This window comes from Lineus longissimus, chromosome 1 (genome assembly GCF_910592395.1).
Source record: "Lineus longissimus chromosome 1, tnLinLong1.2, whole genome shotgun sequence".
Classification (NCBI taxonomy): Eukaryota; Metazoa; Nemertea; class Pilidiophora; order Heteronemertea; family Lineidae; genus Lineus; species Lineus longissimus.
The window spans coordinates 13198177-13218789 of record NC_088308.1 but is presented as its reverse complement, the minus strand read 5'-3'; the positions used below and the strand labels follow the sequence as shown (position 1 = coordinate 13218789).

The window sequence follows — 20613 nt, the reverse complement described above, 5'->3', positions numbered from 1 at the left end:
CAGACTAAAGTTAAAAGTATTTAAAGTGCCTATTTTGTAACCAAAAGTATAAAGATTTAGAGGCATGACAGAGGTAAATATTTAGTAATCCCATATAACCCCATATTTTGTGATGTTCTCCCGTATGGTCAAAGTTACGGCCTATTATTTGTCCGTTGTCTCGGCGTACATCCACAATCCTGTGTAGGACAGTTTTCTACGTCCGGTGTCTCACTTTAGATGGTCCCTGGAGCTGTTTCCGCCCGTTTCGTATGATTCTAAGCTACGTATACAATCTATAGACCTCTTGAATAGTATTAAGGAAAATTTGATGTTAATTTGCCCTGTTCGTCTTGGGTTTTGGGGGCACTAAAACAGCACAGGTGCTGTCAAAATTTATACGGTTTAGTTCGGCCACTTACGGCCAGGTGGCAGCAGGGACTGGACTGTCCTGACTGCATTACAGTTACTTCATGTTGTAATTATTAAGAGTGAAACTTAGGGCACTTTCTCATTGTGTATTTACAGGTTTTACGTGGACTATGGATAAATAAAGTCAAAGAATTGGTGAAATATCCACGACTTGTCAACTTAATAGTGTTACGAAAGACAAGTTCGCTACAGTAAAACCTCTTGCTACAACAAGAAGAAGTACGTAATGGACCGAAGAAGATTCGAAGAGTTGGTTGAAAGAGAGAGGAGAGAGATGGAGAGGGAGATCCTGCTGCTGTCAGAGGAGCTGTCCAACTTTCACGAACGCTTCGTGTCCAGCACTCCCAACCGAGGAAGGGATCCTGGCCCACCCAGTCTGGATGGACCATATGGTGAGGACGAACCAGAGCCAATGAGGTTGCGTACAGCGCAACAACCACATCCGGAGCCAATGAGGTCGCCTACAATACAACCACAACCAGGGGCAACAGCTGACCATGACGGTCTGTCCCGATTGGCAGATCTCATCGCTGCCAAAGAGACTAACTGGTCTCACTTGCCTACCATCGAACCAGATACTTTCAAAGGTGACTACATACAGTACCCCATCTGGATCAAGAGTTTTGAGAGTCTGATAGAAGCAACAATAAAGTCAAACACCAGGGGACTGTTCTACCTGTCGAGATACACAGAAGGCGATGCTAAGGACGCTATACAAGGGCTGCTAGCCCTGAATTCTGACACCGCCTACGAACAAGCTAAGGAGATTCTGCAGGAGAGATATGGCAAGCCTTTTATCGTCGCCGATGCATATCGTAAGAAGATTACAGATTGGCCCTCTATCAGGCCAGGAGATGGAGTAAAATTGAGGAAATTTGCTGATATCTTAACGCATACTTTGACAGCCATGAATTCTATAAGCTACTTGAGAGTGTTGAACGACCCTGAAGAAAACAGAAAGATGCTGCGAAAGCTACCACGTTTCATAACAGCTAGATGGTCGAGACAGGTGGACAAGAGGCTCTATACTGAAGATGGAAGGACGAAGGACGGATGTGACTATCCTTTTTTCAAGGACTTTTGCCAATTTCTCAACGCTGAAGCAAGAATCGCGTATAATCCTGTTACTGCCAGTGCCAGAATCTCGGAAGAAAGCCAGACCACCCAGAGTCGTGACAAAAGAAATAACCCTTCTCACAACAAGGATGGAAGGCCGAGTTTCTCCAGAGCTAGGACATTCACTGTAAGCAGGAATGCTGAACCTGTACCACAGGCCACTACGACAACTAAAGTGCTGAAGAAACCTGTGTGCTCTCTTTGTCAGGCTGATCATCGAATCATCACATGTCCTCAGTTCTTAGCGATGGATTTGAAGACCAGGCAGGATGCGATCAAGGACAAGGGCCTATGCTGGGGTTGTCTCACCTACGGGCATAGAAAGGCGGACTGCAAAAGAAGAATGACGTGCGAGGCCTGTAAGAAGACACATCCCACACTTCTCCACCGCTTTTATCCTAGTTCGATAAGTTCAACTCCCACAGTCACAGAAGCTGCAGTCGTGCATACCGTACAGTCCGACAGTAAGAGCATTCAACCGCAATCTTGGATGCACACACTTATAGTTCCTGTCACCCTTTATCATGAGAAGTCGCCAGAAAAGAAGACAGAAGTTTACGCCATCTTGGACCCCCAATCCGATACATGATTCGTATCTCAGGCCATAGCGAACAAGATTGGAGCCACGGGAGTGGATATCCAGCTAAAGCTCACCACCATGTTGGATGAAGAAGTCGTCAACACAAAGAAAGTTAATGGTCTGCGGATTCAGGATATGAACAAATCCTTAGACATCTCCATGCCAGCCGTGTACGAGAGAGATATCATTCCAGCCAGTCACAGCCAGGTACCAAGACCAGAAACAGTTAGAAAAATACCTCACCTGAAAGACGTCGCTGAGAAGCTGTATCCTTACCGAGAAGATTGGGAGATTGGTGTCCTCATTGGGATGAATTGTCCAAAACTACTTAAGCCAAGAGACGTTGTTCCGGGGGAAGATGACGATCCATACGCGATAAGAACCGATCTTGGATGGGGAGTTATTGGTAACTTCGCCGATAACATCAAGAGAGACGAGCCAGTCCACTTTGTGTACCGAACTAAAGCCAAGGAGATAACACCAGCCGAGGTCAACCAGCTGTTCGAGGGAGAGTTTGCCAAGCAGAAGACAGGATGCAAAATGTCAGTTCATGACCAGCGCTTTTTGGCTGTGGTGAAAGCAGGAATACGTCAACGGGAGGATTCCCACTTCGAGATTACATTACCATTCAAAGAGGATGATGTCACCCTTCCGAACAATAGAACCATGGTTGACAAACGCCTCCGTCACCTACGTCACAAGCTAACAAGGGACCCCAAATACAGACGAGAGTACACAGACTTCATGAACGATGTCATCACCAAAGGTTTCGCAGAGAAGGTCCCCGACACGTCTGAGACTTGTACACAGGATGAGAAGCTCATATGGTATATCCCACATCACGGGGTATACCATCCTAAGAAAAACAAGTTCCGAGTTGTTTTCGATGCAAGTGCGGAATACGAAGGACACAGTCTGAACCAGCACCTACTGCAGGGCCCCGATCTTATGAACAGTCTCACCGGGATTCTTACCAGATTCAGAAAAGAGCCAGTAGCTGTGACCTGTGACATATCGGCCTGTTTCTATCAAGTTTTCGTCCCTGACAACCAGCGGGATTGTTTGAGGTTCCTATGGTGGGAAGACGGGGAGCTCCACAAAGAACCAACTGAGTATAGAATGACCAGACACATCTTCGGCGCCACATCCTCACCAGCCTGCTCCAACTTTGCCTTGAACGAGACCGCAAACCGCTACAAAGGCCAGTTCGGTGAGGAGATAGCTAACTTTTTACGTAAGGATATGTACGTCGACGATGGGATCACCAGCAAGAAGAAACCAAAGGAAGCCTCTCACCTCATCGCAGGGTCACACGCCATGGCCGCTTAAGGAGGATTCAACCTCGCTAAGTACGTCTGTAACGATAAGACCGTGGTTGCAGGAATTCCGGAGCCGCTGCGAGCAAAGAACTTACAAAGTTTTAACCTTCATTCTACCCTTCCGACAGAGACAACTTTAGGCATGCAGTGGGACGTCGAGACGGACACCTTCCTCTTTCAACTTGACTTAAAGCAGAAACCACTCACGAGACGCGGTATTCTCTCGACGGTCAGTTCGCTATTTGACCCACTTGGTCTGGTCGCACCGGTAATATTGGAAGGAAAGCGTATCGTGCAAGAGCTCTGCAGAGATGGAAAGGGATGGGAGGACCCAATTCCTGATGATGTCACCAAAAGATGGGAAACCTGGAGGTGTCAGCTGAAGGACATTAGTAAGCTGAGAATCCCGCGTTGTTACAAGTCACATGACTGCAAGGATCAGGAGTTGAAGAGTGTCGAGTTACATCACTTCGCCGACGCTAGCTTGCTTGGAGGATACGGTCAACGTAGCTATATAAGGCTATTGAGAGAAGATGGCAAGATCGACACAGCTCTAGTTGCAGCTAAGGCCAAAGTAGGACCCAGCAAACCGGTCACAGTGCCACGTTTGGAGCTCACTGCTGCCGTCATGTCCGTGAAGATGAGTAACTTTCTCCGCAAAGAGCTTGACTACAAAGATATCAGAGAGACGTTTTGGTCCGACAGTAAGGTGGTACTGGGATATATCAACAACGAGGCCAGAAGGTTCCATGTGTTTGTCGCTAATCGAGTGCAGATGATTAGAGGAAGTACGTCACCAGACCAGTGGCATCACATCCCCACTGGAGAAAATCCCGCAGACGTAGCATCAAGAGGTGTGACAGTAAAGAACTTGCAAGATAACCAGTTATGGTGGAAGGGTCCAGCCTTCCTGTCATCGCCTGTCATACAGCCCAGCAGAGACGTCGTTGAGCCAAAACCGAACGATCCCGAAATGAGAAAGGTCAAGATTTTAGCAACACAAGCTAAGCCAAAGGAAGCTGTCGACATGTTGTCCCAACTAGAGCGTTTTTCCAGTTGGCATCGGATGAAACGAGCAGTGGCCATTTGCCTCAGAATGGTAAAGGGATTGAGAGGTGGTACTATCAAAATACCTTGTATCACCGGCGACCTGAAGGAAAACATGAAGCAGTACAAGCCAGTGGACGTGGCAGAAATGGGGAATGCAGAATTGGTTATCATGAAAATGGTACAAGCCCAAGCCTTCAAAGAGGAAATCGCCCAGCTTCGCAAAATGAACTCGTCCGGAGAACCACCACGAGAGATGAACTCCAAGGAAAACAAAGCCATTGGAAAGAGAAGTGGAATCTACAGACTGGATCCATATGTCGACAAAGCTGGTGTCTTGAGAGTGGGAGGAAGGGTACAGCGCGCAGATGTTCCAGAATGCCAGAAGCATCCAATGGTGTTGCCAGGAAAAGGTCATGTCGTTCAAGTTCTGATCGCTCATCATCACCGAGACATTGCCCACTCAGAAAGGGGCATGACGTTGAATGCAATCCTGTCAGCGGGCTACTGGTTGTTGAAAGCAAGAACTGTTATAACTACATATCTGCAGAAGTGCGTGATCTGCCGAAAACTGAGAGGTGCTCCACTTGGACAAAAGATGGCCAACCTACCAGAAGATAGACTGCAGGAGGTGCCGCCATTTACTTACAGCTCCGTGGACTATTTCGGACCGTATCTCATCAGGCAAGGACGGAGCGACAACAAAAGATATGGAGCAGTGTTTACGTGCTTGAACTCTCGCGCCATCCATATTGAGGTCTCAAATAGTCTTGATACCAGCTCATTTTTGAACGCATACCGGAGATTTGTTTGCTGCAGGGCCCAGTCAGACACTTGAGATCAGACCAGGGTTCAAACTTCATTGGCGCAAAAAACGAACTTGCAGCAGCCCTGGCAGAAATGGACAATGATCGTGTTAGACAAGAGCTTCTAAAAGACCAGTGTGACTGGATCGTCTTCAAGATGAACCCTCCTCATGCTAGCCATATGAACGGCGTCGTTGAACGTAAGTAATAAGGAAACGAATGTACTACTATCTACGTCAAAACCTAGAATCATGGGTGAAAAACTTCACCCTTCATCATTATTCATGTACATTTGTCAAGAATTCACTGTTTTAACCCACAAACACTACCAAAAACCCAACATGGAAAATTTCTGTCAACACTGGGGGGTCTTTGGGTTTTTTTTCCCAAAAACTTACCAAACTTACCAAATACATAAAATGGATAAAATGGTTAAAATTGTTAAAACAACAGGGTTCCCTATTATTTAATGATTTTTTTTATTCTAAATCATGAGTGAAAGATTGTACAGTTATGTCTCTTTAGAGAAGTATTTCAGTCAAATTAACCAGGTAACACCTATGAAACAAAATGGTTACATTAGACCAAGGGTTGAACCGTTACCGAAAATCTCTGAAGAAGATCCGGTCAAAGAGCTCGATCTTACAGTAACACCTATGAACCAGGTAACACCTATTACTCAGGTAACACCTATTACTCAGGTAACACCTATTACTCAGGTAACACCTATTACTCAGGTAACACCTATTACTCAGGTAACACCTATGAAACAGTATGATACATTCACAGGAAGTGATGCTAAATTGTGCCATAACTGCAAACGATGGACACTTTTTGAATGCCAGAAAAACTGAATTTTGACAGGCTTGCCAAGCAACTTTACACATACTGCAGTAATTGCAATTCGACCACTTACAGTGATGACTTTAAGAATCCAGAAATCACTATTGAGAACAAAACACGTTACTTTGACTACATCATCATAAACCTTGGCCAGACACGTCTGTCAGATTTATTGGTAAATGATTTGAAACATTTTGTTGAAAATAGGATTAAGGTTTACTTCTCAAGTCCAAGAAAATGGCTCTGTTCGGCCAGCTATGAAAAAACAGTCCTGAATGCCTTACGATTTGGTCTCGTTAAACTCATACCCAATGATGTTTTACCTGGTCTAGAGTGTGACACTTATTTAGAAATTGAATTCATTAACAGAGCAATTGGTAAACCTCAGTTGACCAAAGAAAATTTCACAGATCTAAGAATGGTTTTCTTGGCATTCCGTAAATATCTTCATTACAGGGGAATTAAAATTAACATAAATTACAAGCTGTTTTTACACCAAGCATTTAAAGCATTGAAAATTGATTATGTAGTATTGAAACCGAATCCAACTGATAAGGACCGACTGGATGATTTGAACTCTCTATGGTCTGGTTTCTTAGGAAGTATTTTCTTCAAAAATTACAGGCTTGAATATGAAAATGAACAAGCAATCGATAAACAAAGTGAAATTTTATTGAAGGCATTAGAGGTGCAAGATACCAGAAAATGTTACCCTTTACCATGTAATCTAGAACTTGCCATTCTGTCCAGGAACTATATACCCTGTAAAGGATTTTCCTGGAAGGGATTTTGACTGGAAGGGATTTTGACTGGAAGTAATTTTCCTTTCAATATGAATCGATTGGTGTCACCAATGAAGATTTCATTCTAAATAAATGAACGATAATTGAACAACAAATGAAACAAATCGGAGTAATCCCAGTTAATTCCAGTTTAAATTCAGTTAATTCTAGTTTAAATTCAGTTAATTCTAGTCCGAATCTAGCTAATCCCATTGCAACTAATTACCAACAGAATGCAGCTAACTTTCAACATAACACTGCTAATTACCAACAGAATTACACAACAAAGCAACAAGCTTCTAACAAGGCGTTAACTAGTTCAAATTAAGTCAGTTCTAGTCAAGGCCTAGTTAACCCTAGTTGCCAACAAAGCTCGACTAGCTCTCAACGAAATTTAACTGAAAATGGTCTTAAAGCTAATTTAACTGAAACTGGCCTTAAAGCTAAACAAGACCTCGAAGTTCTGGTGGCAACAGGTAAAAGCAAGGATTTCCTAAATAAACAGTTTACATTTAATGACTTAGACGCAATGAATGAGAAGGAAGTATTGAAACACCATAGAATCTACCAGACAAAGATGGCTGCCAGACTTAACGATTCATTGGGTAAGACAGTCTTAAAAACTTACACTAAATTAACAAAGTTTTTCTTGCCTGTTGATGACGAAGACCAGGTGTACGAAGACCTAAGAAATGATTACATTGTTACCAATGAATTGGACAGATGGTTTGGATGGTTGAGTTTGAGAATGGGTGCACTAACTGCTCTTGCCTCATCAACACTGATAACTTTAGGACATTGTCAAGAAACAAAATCTGCTAATGAATCGATTGGTGCCACCAATGAAAATTTCATAAGATTAAATGGGAGTGGAACCGAACATGGAAGTGGATCAGGACAAAGTTCAGAGAGCAGAGACCGAGAGCATAGCTCGAGTGACAGACAGTGAAAAGCCCATTAAGAGAGAAAGATCAGAAAAACAAATTGCATGGTCTCTAGAATTAGGTAAAAGATCTCAGGAATTCAAGAAGTCAAAAAAGGAGAGGTTTACTGGGAAAGATGATGAACCCAGGAAAGAAGATGAACCCAGGAAAGACGATGAACCCGAACAAAGTTTAACTCAACCAGAGCCTGAGGTTACCACAAATACTGGAAGTTCCAGCAGTACAACACTGTATGTCATTTTAGCTGCATTTGGTTTTGCAGTTATCATTTACTGCTATCCTAAGATTAAAACTAACAAGAAAGTACGAGTAGGTAGTAAACGAGAAGGTAGTAAACCATAAGTAAGCAAATTAAAAGCTAGTAAACCAGAAGGGAAAGATAACTGTTACACAACTCCTAAAACATGTAATCTTAGTTTAATGGAGTAGAATTTATTCAAGTGATACAGCAAGAATTACTCAAACACACTATTCTTAGTTTCAAGTGAAAAATTTAAAGTAACTGAGCTACCTCTGAAATTAACTATTTTACCATTCTCATCAGTGATTTCAACTTTGACTTGATTTGTACATTTTTTGTTCACTATTTTCTTGCATTGGCTACAATTGAGTTCATATCTCTGGTATTGTACCTGATCACCATCTTCAACAGGAACGATACATTAAATGTCAGAAGGTTTATTGTTGTAGAGGTGTGGCGTTTTGTATATTCGTAATGTATTAATGTATGCATGGATTGTAGTTGAGTGCAGTGTACATCGTTTAGTATGCTAGATTGTTAGGGCTTTGGTCATGCGCTTTGCGGGCGCGTAGCGGTTTCGCAAAGGCATGACACTACTTTTGTTAGCGTCCTAGTAAGGCTATTATAATATCTTTACCTGTCTGTATATAAGTTCTATGAGTCTTGCAGCTAAAACGGTATTTATATGTCATTTTATCTCTCGCCGTCACGCATGTTATTTTGTTCTTCTGCTAGCAAACATGGCGGGAGTCTCGTTGTGGATTCTATTGTTGGCATGCAAATTCGTAGGGAATTCCCGTATGACGTCTACGTTGGCCATGTGCCAATGTTTATTATTGTTAGCGCGTCGGGTTGGTTATATTTCCGGGTCGTTTTATAGGGGTCCTTTGGAGGGTTCGTATGTTTAAGGGGTGTCTTAGTTTCGTATCTTTAAAGGGGTTGTATAGCTTTTCCTTGGGGGTTCTGTTGGGGGACGTATTTCTGCGGGGGGGGGGGGGGGTCTGTTGCATAGTATAAAAGGGAGTTGCACTGGATTTTCGGGTGAGTTCAAAAGTTACGTTGTGTGGGGAAGTCACATTGTGTCTCGTCTCGATTTGTTAAGCGTCCGTGTCGAATACCGTTGTTTCGTCTGGTGAAGAAGATATATTTGTAAGTCAAGGTGTATTTCCGTATTAACTGTATGAAATTAAAGGCGCAGTGAAGAACTAGCCAAATTATATAGATTGATATCATTTTAACTGAAGAGTTGTGTTGGTTTATTCTGTGAACCTCAAGGTAGAACCGTTTAGAGTACACGCCCGCGACATTGGTGACAGCAGAGTGCTTTGAGGTGATCGGAATAGACAATTTGACTGGAATTATATATATATATTGTTGTTAATATGGCAACTCGGTCGAGCAGATCTGCGCCATTTTTGGGTGAACAGAACTCAGACTTGATGAACGAGTTCGATAATGTGATGGCAGCAGCCAACAATCTCTTGGCACTTCATAGAGATCAAAATGAGTTAGAAATTAGGCCCAACCAGTATAATGTTAGAACAGGGGAGGGTCACAGTGTAGCCGGCGCTGCAGGGGATACCCAAGGCCAAGAAAGAGACGAACAGTTTCGGTTTCACACTAGTGGTATTAGATGTGAGGGCCGTGAACATTTACATGGGAGTGCGGTAAGAGTCGGAGAGACTCAGAGTAACACCGAGCGTTACGTTAACCACGGTTATGGAAATTTGGAAGGAGACGGACAGTCTCAGAATAATGTACAGGCACACAGTATGCCTAACCAGCATCTTAGTCCCGGGTATGACAGAATGAACAGAGACGGACAGTCTCTGGGAAACTATGCAGGTCTTAGTAACGAACGTATGGGTAGAGACGAACAGTCAAGAGGCCTACGGAAGCCCAACATGCTACCTGAAAAGTATAACGGGGAGGGTTCATGGTTAGATTATGCCCATCATTTTGAGGCAGTCTCTAAAATAAACAGGTGGGACAAGGCTGAGAAAGCCATATATTTAGTTGCTTGTCTTAGGGGCCAAGCACAGAAAGTGCTATCTGATCTGCCAATAGATTATTCTGAGAACTATGACGAAATAGTAAAGATCATGAACCTCAGGTTTGGGCCACAACAGAGACCGGAGTTACACTTAGCAGAACTCAGAGCTAGGGTGAGAGGGGAAAAGGAGAGTTTGAAAGAGCTCGGACAGGCAGTAAGGCGACTGACTAACCTGGCATACCCTGGAGTGTCATTAAGTCAGAGAGATATGTTGGCTCGGACACATTTTTCAGACGCCATCACTGACCAGGATATCAGAATGAGACTTTTTCAATCCCAGCCTAAAACGTTAGAAGAGGCAATCATTGTAGCATTGGAGGTAGAAGCCTTTAAAAAGTTAGAGGCGCAGAGAAATGGGAATAGTGTAGCCATCAAAAGGCCATCATTACCAGTGAGGGGTGTGGGTGAACAACCCAGGGAAAGGGATCTCGGAAAAGAGATGGATGAGTTGCGTAGAGTTATAACGAGATTAGCTGAAGCAGTAGAGAAGAGAGAGAATATCAGTAATGGAAATAGGTATAACAGGCAAAACAGTGGTAATGATAGCATTACCAGACCCCAGAGTGGTAGCTATGGCAAACAGGGTGGTAGCAACGGTTACCATAGCAACAGTAGTAACACTAACAATGGCAAAGTTAGGAATGGGGAGTATAGACGTTTCCAGGGCAATCAGCAATGGGAGCCACGCAGATGTTATGAATGCGGCGACATTTCACATTTCAAGAAGGACTGTCCAAACCTAAATAGGGGTGGTGGTACTAGTAACGAGACAAAGCGTTCGGAAAACTAAGGTCGGCCATCTTGAAAGGGGTCAATTTGGTCAGAGAGCAGGTAAATCCCCAAAGTACATGTATGTTAGGCGCTGGAAATACTACAAGGGTTGAAAAACCCACTGTTAATATTACTACTTCTATCAAAAACGAAGATGTCATTACAGTTGAAAAAACTGAGGCTGATAACCGCTCTATAGACACAGATAATTCTGTAATAGATGATCAGACCAAAGTAGAGATTGATACTGTAAATAATGTTCCTTCAGTGCCAGGTGAAAAACCTGAAGCTAGGGTAGAAGAGCCAGTAGTATTAATGCCTAGTAAAAATAGCATTGTAGAAAAAAAGTCTGAAATTCTTCAAAAATCCAGGGTGTTGTCAACTTGTTTTCCAAATGCACCAGAGAGTGGACTCTATGCCAGAGGCACATTAGGTACTGTGTCAGTAAATTTCTTAATAGACACAGGTTCATGTACAACGCTGATAACCCCTAAGATTTTTGACAGTATTCCAGAGCATATCAGACCTAATTTGGAGCCCTGCTACTCCACCTTCTATGTGATGAATGACCAACCCTTAAGGCCATTGGGCCAGATAAATGTAGAAATTCAGTTGCATTCGGCAAAGGTTTTTATGACAGTGGTAGTAGCAAATATTACCAGTGATGCAATAATTGGGATGGATTTCCTGACTAAGTCAGGTTGTGTTATTGACATAAAAAATCAAACCCTTAAATTTGATGAGGAGATCATCAGATGCAACACAGAAGGCGAACCACAAAAGTGTTGTAGGGTGAACTTGGGTGAAACAGTGTGTATACCACCTGGGCATGAAATGGTAGTTGAGAGGGTGCCAAGAATCAGGGGAAAAAGGAGAATGAGTACTGGGTGGGGCCTGGTTGAAAATGCTAATGGTAGTATGGGAAAAACAGGACTTATAGCGGCTAGGAGTGTTGTTGATCTCAGCGAAAAGCGCTGTCCGGTCAGGATAATGAATCCGTCCAGTGAACCAGTAGTATTGTACAAAGGACAAGATATAGGAATAGTTCAGCCTGTAGATAATCTACAAGTTGTAGGACCAGAAGGGGAAGAAAGCACCATAAAAGAAGCAGAAAATGTTTCTCCTATCCTTAACAGGGGTAAATGTTGTAAATTATCAGTTGAGACTATTACTGAGGAGTCAGACACCTTAGAGAGTATACCTGAGCATCTCCAAGATTTGTTTACCAGGACCATGCAAGATGTAGCCCCAGAGCATGGCCCTAGAATAGCAAGCATGTTGAGAAGGTGGCAGGATGTATTTGCCAAAAATGATAGGGATTTAGGGAGGACAGACGTAGTGAAATGTAAGATAGACACAGGGGATGCCCGTCCGTTCAAACAAAAGTCGCGTAGACTGCCTATCCATCAGCAAGACATCGCTGACAGTATGGCTAAGAATTTATTTGAGGATGGGCTGGTAGAGAACTCAGAAAGTGCCTGGCACTCCAATGTGGTGATGGTTCGTAAAAAAGACGGTTCTTATCGGATGGCGATTGATTATAGAGATTTAAATGCTCGATGTGTTGGGGTAAATGCACAACCCTTACCAAACATAGGAATGTGCTATGATGCTCTGGATGGGGGGAAGTGGTTCTCTACCCTTGACTGTTGTTCGGGCTACCACCAAATTGAGCTTGATTCTGAATCGGACCGACAAAAAACTGCATTTTCGACAGGGAAAAATCAGCTTTTGCAGTTCAAAGTTATGCCATTTGGCATAATTCAGGGGTCTGCCACCTTTGAGTTATTAATGGAGAAGGTTATGGCTGGTCTGACGTTTGACATTGTGTTGATTTACTTGGATGATCTTATATCTTGGGGCACAACGATTGAGCAAAGTGTAGAGCGCCTCGAGATAATTTTTGAGAGGCTCCAGAAGGCCAAGCTCAAGCTTAAGCCTAGGAAGTGTGTGTTGTTAAAGAAAAGTGTGGTGTTTTTGGGCCATGAGGTGTCAGAAAAGGGGTTAGGTACTGAAGAGGGCAAGGTCAAGGCGGTAATGGAGTGGAAAACTCCTAAATCACCAACTGAAGTTAGGTCATTTTGTGGCTTAGTATCTTATTATCGTAAATTTATAAAGAACTTCAGTTCTATTGCCAAGCCACTGTACAACCTCACAGAGAAAAATACACCTTTCATCTGGAATGAGGAGTGTGAGGAGGCTTTTCAGACACTAAAGCAAAGATTGTGTTCAGCACCAGTGTTGGCATACCCAAACAACAGAGACACTTTTGTACTGGATACTGATGCATCGGCCTATGGCATAGGAGGTGTGCTTTCACAGATCCAGGGGGGTGAGGAGAAGGTTATTGCCTATGGCAGTAGGGTACTCAGTAAGCCAGAAAGAAATTATTGTGTAACCAGGCGTGAACTGCTAGCTGTGGTCGAGTTTGTGACTAAATTCAAGCATTACTTGTACGGAAAAGAGTTCATTTTGAGGTATGATCATGCCTCGTTGGCTTGGATTCTGGGGACAAAGGCAACCCTAGAGGGGCAGACGGCTAGGTGGTTGACAACGTTGTCAATGTATAAAATTAAGTTACAGTTTAGAGCTGGTAAAAACCATGATAATGCCGATGCTATGTCTAGAGGTCCTTGCATGCAATGTGAAAGGATGGGGTTTGACCAGGAGAGTCAAACCTTGTTCTCAGGCGAAAGTTCAGGGGTAAGGGCACTGCAAACCAAACCCAGTGAAAAGGAACCAACAGCCGTTACCAGTAACCCTGCGGTACAGGATGACGGTGTAGTTGCGGGCACCAGTGCGCAAGGGGAACAATGGATACCGAGTGAAAGTCCGGCGGATAGCCAGACTGAAAGTAATGACTTAGGGTGGTCTTGGGACGGTATCAGGTCAGATCAATTAGAAGACAAGGATCTGGCTTGGATCTTGACAGCCAAAGAGCAAAACCTCCCTCAACCAAAATGGGAAGATGTCTCTGATAAAGGTATTGGAGCGAAGCATTACTGGGCGCAATGGGGTCGATTACACTTGCGAAATAGAGTATTACAAAGAAAATGGGAGTCAGATGATGGCAAGAAAATTAGATGGCAAGTTTTGCTTCCAGCCCGGTTGAGAAAACCGGCATTTCTGTCTTTACATGCAAGTCCTACTGCGGCACACTTGGGATATCGAAAAGTAATGCCAAAGGTTGAGTTCAGATACCATTGGCATGGTATGGCTCGGGATATTAGGACTTGGTGTGGGCAATGTGACATTTGTGCTAGTAAAAAGACAAAGAAAAATAGAGCCCCTTTGAAACAGTACAGGGTTGGTGAACCCATGGAGCGTATAGCATCCGACTTGTTGGGACCCTTGCCAGAAACTGAGGGTGGAATGAAGTATGTTCTGGTGGTGTCAGATTATTTTACTAGATGGGTAGAGGCATTTGCAATCCCAAACATGGAAGCTACCACGGTGGCGGATAAAATTGTTACAGAGGTGATGTGTAGATATGGGGTGCCTAGATTGTGCCATAGTGACCAGGGCTCTCAGTATACGGCCAAGTTACATAAGGAGGCTTTAAGGCTATTGGGAGTACACCAAACTCGCACAACACCGCTGAGACCTCAGTCTGATGGGTTGGTGGAACGTTTCAATTCTACATTATTAACTATGCTATCCACTATGGTGTCTGAGAAGCAAACCGATTGGGATTCTTACCTCCCTTATGTTATGATGGCATATCGGTCTGGGGTGCAAGAGACCACCCAGGAAACACCAAACATGATGATGTTGGGTAGGGAGGTACGGTTGCCTATAGACTTATATTTGGACAATAGACTAGAAGAAGACGTGGTGGGGCAACCTGAATCCTATTATGCTGAAGAGTTGAGGGAGAGGTTAAGTTATGCCCATGAGAAAGTTAGGGAGGTGGTAATAAAGAACACCAGACGACAAAAAACAATTACGACCTCAAGGTCAAAGGGGAACCCCTGAGTAAGGGAGAGTGGGTCATGTTGTATAACCCAAAACCTAGGAAAGGGTTGTCACCCAAGTTGCAAAGGAATTGGGAGGGACCATATCTGATAGTGAATAAAATAGATGACGTTGTGTATAGAGTACAGAAGACTGTACGTTGCAAACCCAAGGTGGTACATATAGATCGGTTGAGACGGTACAAGGGTACTAGTGGAGTCAGTTGGCTCACTGTTGAGCCCAGTAGGACTTCAGAGTCCGAAGTTACTTTGAATTCAGATCAACCAGCACAAGGTGAACAACCTGGGGTGGTTGATTCTATAACGTCAGAGGTAATACAGGGAGTTAGGGCGTCAGGTGAACAACCTGGAGTAGTGGACTCAGCACCTTTTAGTGCGGATTCAGATCCACCAGAAGTTCTATTCAATTCACCTGGGAAAGATAAGGGGAGAAATAAAAATAAAAATATTATTACAAGTCAGGCGCAAATTAATGTTAGTCCTCAGTTAGTAGCTGAAAAAGCTGAAATCATTGATGAGGTGCAAATTACTAGGAGTGGCCGAGTCTCCCGGCCTAAAGAGAGATTCGGAGAGTGGTTGAGGGGATTGTGGTCAGATCACATGAACCTAGACAATTAAGCACCTCTGTGGCGTTTTGTATATTCGTAATGTATTAATGTATGCATGGATTGTAGTTGAGTGCAGTGTACATCGTTTAGTATGCTAGATTGTTAGGGTTTTGGTCATGCGCTTTGCGGGCGCGTAGCGGTTTCGCAAAGGCATGACACTACTTTTGTTAGCGTCCTAGTTAGGCTATTATAATATCTTTACCTGTCTGTATATAAGTTCTATGAGTCTTGCAGCTAAAACGGTATTTATATGTCATTTTGTCTCTCGCCGTCACGCATGTTATTTTGTTCTTCTGCTAGCAAACATGGCGGGAGTCTCGTTGTGGATTCTATTGTTGGCATGCAAATTCGTAGGGAATTCCCGTATGACGTCTACGTTGGCCACGTGCCAATGTTTATTATTGTTAGCGCGTCGGGTTGGTTATATTTCCGGGTCGTTTTATAGGGGTCCTTTGGAGGGTTCGTATGTTTAAGGGGTGTCTTAGTTTCGTATCTTTAAAGGGGTTGTATAGCTTTTCCTTGGGGGTTCTGTTGGGGGACGTATTTCTGCGGGGGGGGGGGTTCTGTTGCATAGTATAAAAGGGAGTTGCACTGGATTTTCGGGTGAGTTCAAAAGTTACGTTGTGTGGGGAAGTCACATTGTGTCTCGTCTCGATTTGTTAAGCGTCCGTGTCGAATACCGTTGTTTCGTCTGGTGAAGAAGATATATTTGTAAGTCAAGGTGTATTTCCGTATTAACTGTATGAAATTAAAGGCGCAGTGAAGAACTAGCCAAATTATATAGATTGATATCATTTTAACTGAAGAGTTGTGTTGGTTTATTCTGTGAACCTCAAGGTAGAACCGTTTAGAGTACACGCCCGCGACAGAGGGTCTTAGCTTTGTCAACCAAATTTGATCTTAAGAATAGTTCTTTTCTGTAAAAGTTAAGTGGCTTGGTGGAGTAGTATTTTCCTTTTTGTTCAAATTTTGTTTGTTTGAAACCGAACAATTCATTTACCACATTGGTTAAGATTGAGGAGAATGTTTTGGCAGCTGGTGTAACATTTACAATACCATAAAGTATGTTATTAAGGTGAAAGTCCTTGTCCTCTGTAAGTTCAAGGACTAGGCAATTTTTGTCACAGTAAATTTTCACATGGCTTATTCCAATTTCTTTTATGTATTTTTGCCATCCCTCACAAAACGAACTTAAACTAAAATGTCGAGAGAGTGGAAATGTAGATTGTCTTTTTTTTTATTGCACTGATAAAATCTTTATCTAAAAAATTCAAACAAAATTCATCTTTCGACTTAATGGGTGTATTGTTAAGGTCATCAATGCACTGTTCCATTAAGGTTCCATTCAGTTTTTTATCATATTTAAACTCTTTGTAAAGAAACATGAATACTTGGGCACGCGCTGGTAGAATATCGCTTGTCCACCACGAATTGAAAAAAGTTATCGATTTCAAAGTGATTGATTTTATGTTCAATGGGTCTGTTAAGTTAAGCTCAAATATGGCTTCATCGCATTCATTCTCAAAAATTATGAAGTCCATTTCTATTTAATTAATGTTATTTAATTAAGGTTAAACATTCATTAAATCACTGTAATCAATGTATTTTTCATAGTAAATGCCGAAAGGCAATGTAGAGATGCCATCCTCTAAGATGAAACGCTTATCATCGAAAGGACTCAAGCTTTTCTTATCAATCTCTTCCAGATACATTTGATGCTTTTCTGACCTCAGATGACGCATTTTGTGATTAAAAGTCTTAGTGTTTTCAAGACAATCAACGTAGTCATCAAATGTAATAGACTTATTCACTACATTCTTAGCGATTCCCTTCAATTTCTTTGTTTCTGAATTTTTAGTCGAGCCTTGCTCTCCAGACATAGTCTTGGTTCTGTACGCATACATCTTACTCCTCAAGGCAATAAATTCTATCATTTCGTCTCCTCCAAGCTCATCCTTAAAGTGGCCTGGCACTTTCTTCTTGCTAGGGTCGTAAAGAGGATTATCCTTTGGGTAATTACTGAAGTCGAAGTGATCCTTTAACCCTTTGAGGTCTGCTGTTAAATCGTCTGTTTTGATCTTTAAAACGAAAGAATCCGTGTCCAAATAAAGAAGTTCTAGGTTTTTCTCACCAAAGTGAGGTTGAAGTATGTTGTAGTAGAATTCATACATCAGCAGCTTGGACAACTCCAGTACTGCAGCTCTTATGTAGATTGGCTTGTTAAACCTTATTGATGTTTTCCTCATGCAAATTGCCGAGCTACTTTCATCAAAGATGTTAATCGATGAAAACCTGGGACTTGCCATGAAGTACTTGGCACTTTCCCCATCTGTCACCAGTTCAATTTCTACTCTGTTCCTTACGTTTTCACATGTCATTCCGTAGAAAGCATTGTTCATTAATTTGAAGTAATCTTTCTCGAAATCAGTAGTAGAAGCCATCCTCTTTTTTGTGTTGAAGTCGATGTATGATTTCAACCACTTTGATTGTTTGAAACTGATGAAAGAATGGACCTTTTTTAGTATCATTCCTTGATTTAAGTAAAACTGTAAAAGTCTGTAATGCACGATGTAGTTGGTCTTGTCCTTCTGTGTGAGGATCAATTTTTCTACCTTTGACCTCTTCTCGTCACCAAGTAACTCTTTCTGGTAAGGACTTAATTCGTCGTCGTCTATGAAAAGCGATTCTGGACAGAATGGAAAGTTCTTTGACTTGAACTTGATTTCCTCTGGATAACCTAAATCTACTTCGAAAAGATATCCTACTTCACTGTCTTTAGGAATTGACATGATATCCTGATAAGTTATGTTTGCTTTGATCATGGTATCGTCAAACATTTGAAAACTGCCGTAAGGCTGACTTTCCATCATTGCCCAGCCATAGAGATTATTTGCGTCTATGTAGAGTAGTTTGTGGTGTTCATCTGCCTTGACATGTCTTGTTCCCATCACACCTGAAATTCCACCTCTTATTGCCTTTTCAAAAGTAAGTAGGATATCGGTATCGGTAAGAAGTTCGAGGTTTATGTCTGTGTGTTTCAATCCGGCTAACCAGGTCAAGCCAGGTGCTGAATAGCAGTGACAAGGATCGATCTGGAAATTGTTTAAATTAACGTCCCTGAATTTCTCGAATAAATCAGCTAACAAAAGAACGTCTGTTTTGAGGTACAGGTGGATGAACTCTCCATGATTTCTGATCTTGAAATGATCCCATATGTCTTTGGATTTTAGGTAAACTGAATCATCCGCCATTTCATTCTTCAATTCATCAAAGAACATAGACTTCTCTAAGTGAGTAACACTGTAACTTTCATGTGATGTGTAAATGAATAAGGCACTGATCCTTTCTTCCTCAATAGTTTAAAAAACGTCAGGATTTGGATAAGACTCCCTTGTTATCTTAAAGTCACCATCTTCCATAGATTTGGTGATGTTGTCCAATCCAGACTGTAAGAATCTGTAAGAGTCTAAAAATTTAAAACAACCTAACTCAAATGAAATGTACTCTTCTGCGTTTTTAGCAAGAAACTTCAGTTTCTTGTTTGACCTAGACATCAATTCTCTGATGAAGAGGTGAGCATCGTAATTACTGAGATTGTGAAAAAACACTGGAACGAACATGGCTTTCTTCTCGTTCAAGTTGCAAGCTTTGTGAGCAGCACCTCTGTATTCTCCATTGTAGTGATTGTGATCTTGAACTCTGTCATCATTTAAATCACCTAAATCACCTAAATCACCTAAATCACCTAAATCACCTAAATCACCTAACAATTCATTGCAGTAGTAACATTTTGTTTCTTGTGAGTATCTCACCAAATCTTCGTCTGTCATGGTGAGAGGAATGTTGTATTTCAGTAGAGTTGAGAACGTCTCTTCTATTCTGAGTAACCAGTTACAGAAAACGTCAACTACATCAGCACCTCTGTAACAGAGATACCCACTGGGGTAGATTTGTGAGTAGTCAGAGTGAACGTAAACTCCAACTGCTGACGCAATATGTTTGAATAGTTTTTTAGTGGTATCTGTCTGAGTTGTATTATCATTGACTGTTGTGCTTATCGCTTTGAAATCAGCATAGATTACAAAGGGAACTCTGTTCTTGAATGAGTGCTTTTCAAACTTAAGTTGTGACCATTTACTATTCGGTTGAGGCAGACTGATCTTACAGTAATCGTGTTTTCCACATTTCAATTTATGTCTTTCTAGTGTAGATTTCTTGTAAAAGTAATTCACGCATCTCCTACAAATGAACACACTATTCCTGTCAGTCTTGAAGAATAGATTTATGTCTCTTATGTACATGAAATGATCCTTGAAATACAACACATCGATAACATCATCATCATGGTGGTTCTTAGAGAGGTAGAGTGGTTCCAGCTTTGCAGCATAAATGCTTTTAGCCCATTCGTTCTCTTACTTGAACACATTAATCTTGATACCATTGTCTTGTTCGATCTTAGGGATATCCTTTTGAACGCACACAGGAAATGATTTGATCTTAATCTCATTTTCATACATCTTGTAGGGGTTAATTTCTGTTGCATTAAAACCTTTTTGCCTCTCACACGAAATGCTGTCGTGGTATTTGGCAGCCAAAAGACTCCATAGAAAACATTTCTCATCATTTGATTTAACATTAATGACAGCTTTAGTTCTGAATGGTAAACTAGTGTAGTGACCGCCTTTACATTTCTTGTAGGAACATATCATTTCATTTAAACTCAGGCCACTTCCTTCGAAGTATCGTTCCTCAATCGCGTCCTTTATGTAGTTCAATTGACTGTTTAGGGCATTAATTGACTGGTTTCTTGAAATTATGCTTTCCATTGGAGATTGAATAGGATAGATAGCCTTTTCGCCAGAACTGTCAAATTCAGCTTTAACTGAAATACTTATTTTATGATGGTAATCAGTTAGCTTGAAGATAATTTCTTCCAGTTTACCTCTGTACTCGAAAACGTGTTTTGCCGGTTTGCTAATTTTTAAACGAATGAAAACAACTGGTTTACCAAATTCTTTTACCACTTCGATATCCTTCACATTCTTTATGCTCTCCAATTCCTTAGCCTCGAATCGGACTTTGTCCTGTAGTTCAAGTTTCTTGGTATCTTGTAGTAGA

The 20613-nt window shown here is 42.0% G+C and overlaps 2 protein-coding genes across 2 annotated transcripts; both read left to right on the top strand.

Moving 5' to 3' along the window:
• Positions 1 to 2185: 2185 nt before the first annotated feature.
• LOC135482628 (uncharacterized) lies at positions 2186 to 3436 on the top strand. Its single transcript, XM_064762888.1, has one exon. The coding sequence runs from the start codon at positions 2186 to 2188 to the stop codon at positions 3434 to 3436; it is 1251 nt and encodes a 416-aa protein (XP_064618958.1).
• Positions 3437 to 3568: 132 nt separating this feature from the next.
• On the top strand, positions 3569 to 5311 carry LOC135482568 (uncharacterized). Its single transcript, XM_064762752.1, has one exon. The coding sequence runs from the start codon at positions 3569 to 3571 to the stop codon at positions 5309 to 5311; it is 1743 nt and encodes a 580-aa protein (XP_064618822.1).
• The last annotated feature ends 15302 nt before the right edge of the window (positions 5312 to 20613 follow it).